Below are 8282 nucleotides of genomic sequence, written 5' to 3'. Positions count from 1 at the left end.
GACTGAGTTATTTGACAGGTACAGCAATGATAGGTGCCTGACATGTACCTGGGCATTTCCAGAAGATACAGGGCAAGAGTACAATCTCATCGTTAATTAGTATCTCATGTACATGGAATGGGTGTTCTGTCTCATATTGAAACCCATAAACCAGTTGCCGTCAATTCGACTCTGACTCATGGAGATCCTGTGTGTGTCAGAGTAGAACCATGTTTCATAGTGTTTTCAATGACTGGTTTTTTGGAAGTAGATTGCCAGGCCTTTCCTCCAAGGCACTCCTAAGTGGACATGAACCTCAACCTCCAATGGTTAGCAGTGGAGCCCCTTAGCCATTTGCACCCCAGGGTCTCAGTCTCATATTTAGGAGACACAGAAATTGTATTCCAAGCACAAACTAAAAATTGTCTATGTACCCCTAGTTTGTCCACGATTTCCCTCCAGAGCCCTCAGACAATGGTCTCAACAGTGATGGTATTACCATTGTCTTCCTGGCGCCTTGGTTGCATTTCATCTTTGAAAGCCCGGGTGAGAACCACTTTTAAGGACTCCTTGAACCGCTTCTTCTTACTGCTGCCCACAAAGAAGTAAATAAAAGGGTTGGCGCTGCTATTGATGGTGGAGAAGAGAAGAGAAATGTGGTGCAGAGTCCCCAGCGTTGACCAATACTCATAGTAGAGCAGGTAAAGGAGTCTTATGGGCATGGCGAAAATAAGGAATACAATGATGGTAACCAGGATGACCAGGTACAGCTTTGAGGAGAGGGAAGTCCTTGTGTTCTTTCGGATCTTAACTACCAAGATTATGCTGGATACCACCATGAGTGGAGTGAAGACCAGGAAGCTCAGAATGGCAATGAAGATGATCACCGCCCTGCAGTTGCTTCGAGGGTGGCCCTGCCCTCCACTGTCGATACACATGACGTATTCCATGGTGGTCACTAAGCAAGAAAGTGCCCACAGGAGGGCACACACGAATGCCGACTGGTGTTTGGGGCGGTGGCACCGGTACCAGATGGGGTACAGGACCAAAAGGCACCTCTCCACACTAATGGCTGCCAGCAGATAGAGGCCTGTGTTGTAGCCGAACAGAAAGGTCACCGATAAAGTGACAATTGTGTAGTAATAGCCAGAAGAAAGCTCATAATCAAGAGCATAGTCAACAGACAGAATAAAAATACAAAACAGCAATGAAATGTCTGCGATCGACAAGTGGGTGATGTAAACCGTGAAGGGGTTTCTTCTCACCCGGAAGCAGAGGAACCAGAGGAGAAGTCCGTTCTCCACAAACCCCAGCGGGGAGATGCTCATGATGACCCAGTGCATAACTGGGATTTCCTGGTGCGGAGGCCTCGTGGAGGTGTTCTGGCTCGTGGAGGCGTTCATGGCCTCCTCAGCCACAAATGATGTTACGTTTGATCCATCCATGAGGGAGAGCAGGCTGGGCTCTTCAGGTAATTTTCTGTAACCAAGTACAAATATATATATCATGAAAATTGGTGAACTGGAGCAAAAGGCTGAATTTTAGTTATGGGTCATAATCTTTATGTTATAAAAGGATTTTTAATAGTCTATACAATTCTCTTTCTAACAGCAAAATTCAACATTTTGTGAAGTGAGAGAATAGATTTAATGATTTTTGATCCCCAAGCCAAAAAATCCATTGCTGTCAAGTTAATTCCGACTCATAGCAAACCTATAGGACAGGGTAGAGCTGTCCCATAGGGTTTCCAAGGCTGTAAATTTTTACAGAAGCAGACTGCCACATCTTTCTCCCATGGAGTGGCTGGTGGGTTCGAACCACTGACCTTTTGGTTAGCAGCTGAGCACTTAACCACTGCACCACCAGAGCTCCTTTTTGATCCCTGAGAGCCCTTAATTCTGTATTATCTGTGCCCCAAAGCACACAGCATGGCAAGAGCATTCAAATTCCTGATGCCCATTTCCAGCTCTGCCCGAGCCTTCTGAATGGCTTTTTGAAAAATCATTACATCTTCTGTGCGTCCATTTCCTCACCTGAGGGACCCAGTTAATGGCACTGGAATGCAATGAAAAATTACATGCTTGGGCAATGTTGCTGTTGCCACTTTTTTAATACATAAAGTGCTGTATGCAATGGGTAAATGAGAGGGCATGCCTGGTAAAGTTCTGTTTAACAGTGCATCAGTATTTTTTGAAGTGCGAACAATGAAAAGGCATTTGTCGTATATGGTCTCAGCAAAGCTGGGCACCTACTCAGATGAGGTACGCCATGCAAACCAGTGCTCTCCGTGAAACAGATGGTAGCACTAACGAGGTGTATTTATGGCTCCACATACCATAGAGAGACCATCCAAGAAAACACTATTGACACAGATATTAACTAAACTACTGATGGGAAGCTGATAAAAATACTAAATATTTGAGGCTGCAAAGCAAAAATTTTCAGAAACTTTGCCTCGCTCTTTAGTCATTGCAAAACAAATAGCTGCAACAACCCGCCCTGCTGTCATGACACAAATACGCCTCACCCACTTGCCACCGTGGGTGAAAGGAAAAAGGAGGTAGCCAGCAGGGATCACCACCCTGGCACCAAGTCTAACTAGTTATCTTTGCTTTTTGAATGTTGTTCTTGCAGACCAGGGCCCCTTCATGTGCAAAATAATTAACCTTTCTGAAGCTGATCAAAAATTGATTAAATTAGTTGATATCTGCCTCCTCCTCATAAGCTCACTTGAAGCAGATACAGGGTATGGATGCTCTATGTTGTGGAGCTTGATAATATTAGACGTTTCCAGAAATGAATCAGCAGATCCCCAGCATTTGCAGGGCTCTGAGTTTCTTCTGAGGACAGCTGTGCCTGGATTACCAGTGGGCCTTCCCGTCAGTGAACTGGGTAGTTATCTCCCCTGTGGCAAGATTCCAGGAACCGGGGAACATCCCTGCTGACGCCATCTTAATCCCACTCTTTCCCACCGATGCTTTCCTCAGCTGCTCTGGCAGGGTGCTAAAGATTATCTTCAATGGGCCAAATCTCCTTTCATTTTGCAATCAGAGAGAAGATGCACACCACAAACACCCTTAGGAACACAGGATAAGGACCAGAATTCACAAGACCAGAGCATGGCTGACCAAGACCTATTGTAGAGACAAGCTTTGTTCCAAGTTTGTAGGTAAGACTGTGTTGTTCCCAGAAGGGAGCTTCCCCCAACCCAATTCATCCATCAAATGCTTATTGAGTTTATTACGTATTTGCTGACTTCATGTCAGGTACTGTTCTAAGCACCTAGGATACAGCAGTGGGTGAAACAGACAAACCCCAACCTCTTGAAGGTTATATTCTAATGGGGAGACGATCAGTCACAAACAACAAAAACAGCAACAACACGTGAATACATATGTAAATAATCTGTGCTGGGGAGATAAGCAAAGCACACTGACCATGGTGGTTGTGATCAGATTGGACTCTGGGGGAACAAGGGCAGAAGGAAGGAGGCCAGATCCAGACGGAGAGCTGATGGCGGCCTGGACCAAGGTGCGGTGGTGGAGGCAGTAAGACCTGGTTTGGTTCTGGATATCATTTGATTTGCTGATGGTCTAAGTCATTGGAATAAGTGTTAAGACAATAAAATGAATAAGACACAGTGTTCTGCATAGCTTTGCAAGGGGCAGACAAACATGTTGTCAACCAAATCTAATTCAACAGAATAAGTGGAAGACAAGAGACCTGATTAAGTGTTGGGCAAGCACACAGCAGAATGCTGTGTATCAGGAATTCAAGAAGGGCTAATAAGGCTGGGCCTTGAAGGGTCAAGAGGAGTTTGTTAGATGAGGAAGGGAAAGAAAGGTAATTAAAAAAAGAGAACAGCATGGACAAAGGCATGCGGGCAGGAGGGTACAGAGTGTTCTTGGTGGAATTTGAGGAGTCTGGTCAACCTTTAAAAGCCCTAGTGGCACACTGGTTAAAGTGCTCGGCTGCTAAACAAAAGGTCAGTGGTTAAAACCCACCAGCCACCCCATGGAAGAAAGATGTGGCGGTCTGCTTCCATAAAGATTTATAGCCTTGGAAACCCTATGAGGCACTTCTACTCTGTCCTGTAGAGTTGCTATGCATCAGAATCAACTCGACAGCAGTGAGTTTGGGTGGGTTTTGGTCAACCTTTGGGTGAAGGTCTGATTTATAAGGAAATGAACAGCTAGAAGGAAGCACAAAAGGCTAGTTTCAATGCTTCTTAAGTGTCAGTCCTATTCTAAAGGCTATTGCTTACCCAATGGTGGTGCTTAAAAATCACCTGGGGTGCTGATTAAAAAAGTAAATTCCAGGACATTCCTGTTTCAGGAAGTCTGAGATGGGGCCCTCAACTCTGAAAAATCGGAGTCTAGGGGATTCTAATGCATGTGGGTCACGAGCCACAGTGTAAGAAATGTGCCATTTGTAATCAAGCCATTAAAAGGCTTGACGCAGGCTGGGATATGACCTGAACTGTGCTTTAGAAACGTTTCTCGGGGGTAGTCTGAAGGCTAGGTGGAAGGGGCAACAAATGGGGCAAAGGAACCAGAGTGGGTTGTTGCAACAGTCCTGGTGAGAAGTAATAATTAGGATAGTGGTTGAAGGAGTGAAAGGAGAAAACAGCTTCCAGAGACATTCCAGAGAAGCCAGCTCAGGCCTGCCTGATTGTGAGGGGTGAGAGGGAGACAGAGATTTCCATCTAATGAGGCTGTGGAGACAAACTACTAAGGACCAAGATTAGGGACAGGAGGAGCAGCCAGCAGGGGATTTAGAGGGCTCAGAGCTTGGCTCAGGGAGCATTGAGCGTGAGGTGTTAGAAGAACATCAGTTAGGGCAGATTCCAGCTGTGTTTGCCTTTGTATTCCCTGTTCTCGAGTGCCTAACTGTTTTTATTTACTTACTTTGTTGTTGTTCTTGAGAATATACCCAAAACCAAACCCAAAAGCCAAACATGTCGCCTTCGAGTCAATTCCAACTCATAGCGACCCTATAGAGCAGAGTAGAACTTCTCCATAGGGTTTCCAAGGAGTAGCTGGTGGATTTGAACTACCAACCTTTTGGTTAGCAGCCGAGCTTTTAGCCACTGTGCCCTCAGGGCTCCAATACACAGGGAAACATACATCAATTCAGCCGTTCTACATGGACATGTCAGTGACACTGATTACATTCTTCGAGTCGCGCGACCATTCTCATTCTTCTTTTCTGAGTTTTTCCTCAGAAACTCACTGCCCCCTGAGGTTCCCGTCTTTGTTATCTATGTTTCTATAATAGAAATACCACAAGTGAGTGGCTTTAACAAACAGAAATCTATTTTCTCACAGTTCAGGCGGCCGGAAGCCGGAATTCAGGGCGCCAGCTCCAGGGCAAGGTCAAAGGTGTAGCGAGGGTAATGCGCTCTAGCTGTGGTACGTCCGCAGACATGCCTGCGCCCTCGGCGGCCTCAGTCAGGCACCTTTCATATTTATGGCGCCTGGCAATGTCATGCCACGCTTCATCTGGTCCCCCCATGCCCCCCTCTGTCCGCCCCCTCACTACGCCTCTGGGTGTTCCTTGACGTGCAGCTGGAGCATCTCTGTCCCCCTGTCTCTGTGGATCTTCTCTTTATAAGGGCACCAGTCATATAGGACCAGAACCCACCCTACTCCAATATGGCCCTATGCTGACCTAACTGATAACATCTTCAAAGACCCTATTTCCAAATGAGGTCACATTCCTGAGGACCAGGGGTTATGACTTCAACATATCTTTTGTGTGGGGGGGTGGGGGGGGGAAGTAATTCAATCCAAGGAACCTTAGTGGCACAGTGGTTAAGCCCCGACTCCTAACCTAAAGGTTCTTGGTTCAAAACCACCAGCCACTCTGAGGGAGAAAGATTGGGCAGTCTGCTACTGTAAAATTTTACAGCCTTGGAAATCCTATGGAGCAGTTCTACTCTGTCCTGTAGGGTCACCATGAGCCGGAAACGACTCGACGGCAGCGGGTTCAGGTTTTTAATTCAATCCATAACAAGGATTTTTGGATGAACTGGACTCCCTGTTCCCCGGAGGCTCACCTAGGGCAGCAAGGTTCACTGGGGCGTTTCTAAACACCACCTGGTGGCCTCCTCATGCTGAAGGTGACTGTGGAAGTAAGACCTTAAATGTTTCATTTTGGGTTTTTCCCCTCAGGTGACACCAAACTTAATCACTGAAAGAAAACTCCACCTCCAGGTGCTGCCCCCTCTGGTGGAGGCAGGGATTAGAGGAGATTTGCTGGATGGTGTTGACCCCCAGTTTAGATGCTTTCCATAAATTAATTACAGAGACAAAGCTGGAGAGAGAGGCCCAGGGGTAGGTTCCAGGGCAGCTCCTCCCAGGACAGCTGGGCTGATGCCCTCAGTGACCTGCCAGCTCTGAGGGGCTGCTGGGACTCCGGACTTCCATTTAGCATTTGCTGCTCTCAGTACCTGTGGCTTAAGAATCTCCACCACCAGGAGAAGCTTTGGCCTTTATCCTGAAGGCAATGGGGAGCCATGGAAGGTAGCAGGCAGGGGGAGGGACAAAGTCAAATTTGCTCTTTAGTGGGAACCCTCGGGCAACTCCAAGAGACTGGATTAGAGAGGATAAGGTTGGAGGCCAAAAGGCCCAGGTAGGGGACCTTGAGGGACGGGAGAAGGGGTAAGAAGTGAGGACCACTAAAGGGGTCAGGAGTTGCCACAAAGCAGATCCACCTCCCTGCACTGCCCCCATCAGGACTCTACCCTCAGGGCCCAGGCCTGCTGCCCACCTTCCCCTGGGCCCGAGCTCAGCAACAGATGAGAGAGGGGACTTCTGTGGAACTTCTGTTGAAATAGCTGAGTGAACTTTGCCTCTGGGTTTCAGGAAGCTAGGCCACCCCTTGGTGTTCCATGCTGCTCTTTGACTTGTTCTGCAATCCAGGGTGGGGCCTGGTCCTCATCCAGGTGGGAACTGCCACCTGTGGCCTTCCAGCAACGTGCCCGGAGCCTCCCATCAGACAACCAGCATGCCTGGCCCTGTCGTCACATGGCAAGGCCCAGTGCCACCTCCTCCAGGAAGCTGTGCTGGCCCAAGTCTCCCTGGATCCGGCTAACTGATGGGGTGTGGGCGCCTGGAGGCCCAGCTCCCTTGCCTGGGCTTGGGACAACCCTGAGCTGTGGCTTACACTGAGGAACACCTCACGGGATCAGACCGAAGCTGCCCTCTGCAGGACGCCCAGAAATCAAAGTGCCTCTGCCTTCCTCCCATCCCTCCTCGGCTTCCTGCTCCCTCCCTGCTTTATCCCTCCTTTGTAAGGATGGGATCATTTCCTTAACGAGTCACTGCTTCTAAGGAGCCCAACCTAAGACACAGCTTCCAAGCTTCTACTTGCACTGTCTCCCCTTCTTAAACCACCCTCCTTTACAAAATGCAACAATGCCTCCCAGGTCCCGTGGAACAACCGTGCCCTGAGGTTCCATGACACCTTGGCAGGCCCTCTCTGATTAGAGGCACACAGAGGGTAATGAGCACCCAGGGGCAATCTCTAAGTTCTGTCCCTTCCTCACTTTCAAGATGAATAGGTGTTGATAGGGGTACAGAGTCAGCAGAAACACCTTCCTCTCTCCTGTCTGGGGGCCTCAGTCAGGCACCTTTCATATTTGAGGTACCTCGGAGTTTCATTCCACGCCTCATCTGGTGCCCCCTTGGACTTGCACCTGGGGGCAAGTGTCCCCCTCTTACTCCTCCCATACACCTCTGGGGAAGGCTTTCTCTCTCTGTCAGCTCCAGAGGAAGGTCCGTGTCTCTTCTGAGCTTCTGCTCCTGGGTGATCTTCATGTGGCTTGACATCTCTCTTGCCCCATCTCTGCTTCTTTCTCTTGCTTATTTAATCTGTTTTATATCTCAGAAGAGATTAATTTAAGACACACCCTACACTAATCATATCTCATTAACATAACGAATACAACCCATTCAAATGGGATTATAACCACAGGCACAGAGGTTAGGTTTTACAGTACATATTGGGGTGGGAGGGAGGGACACGGTTTGATCCAAAACAGTTCCCATCTAATCTTTCCAGTTGCCCTTGTCACGCTGATCCCATATACATAGTTCTTCAAAGAGCATATGCTCAAGGCAGACATTTTTTCCTATTTAAGCTAAATTATTTTTTGGTTTTAAGAAGACTTCAGGAGATATTTTTGGTTTGAGTTTTCAAGATTATTTCAGACAATAGTTTCAGGGGTTTATCCAGCCACCATGGCATCAGAAAGTCTGGAGTCCATGAAGATTTGAAATTCTGTTCTACATCTTCCCCCT

The 8282-nt window shown here is 47.7% G+C and overlaps 1 protein-coding gene across 1 annotated transcript; it reads right to left on the bottom strand.

Moving 5' to 3' along the window:
* Positions 1 to 446: 446 nt before the first annotated feature.
* On the bottom strand, positions 447 to 1424 carry LOC100656624 (proto-oncogene Mas). The gene has a single exon (XM_003419206.3). The coding sequence runs from the start codon at positions 1422 to 1424 to the stop codon at positions 447 to 449; it is 978 nt and encodes a 325-aa protein (XP_003419254.3).
* Between the last annotated feature and the right edge of the window lie 6858 nt (positions 1425 to 8282).

The sequence above is a fragment of the Loxodonta africana genome, chromosome 1 (genome assembly GCF_030014295.1).
Source record: "Loxodonta africana isolate mLoxAfr1 chromosome 1, mLoxAfr1.hap2, whole genome shotgun sequence".
Lineage (NCBI taxonomy): Eukaryota > Metazoa > Chordata > Mammalia > Proboscidea > Elephantidae > Loxodonta > Loxodonta africana.
This window is presented reverse-complemented; position numbering and strand designations above follow the sequence as displayed.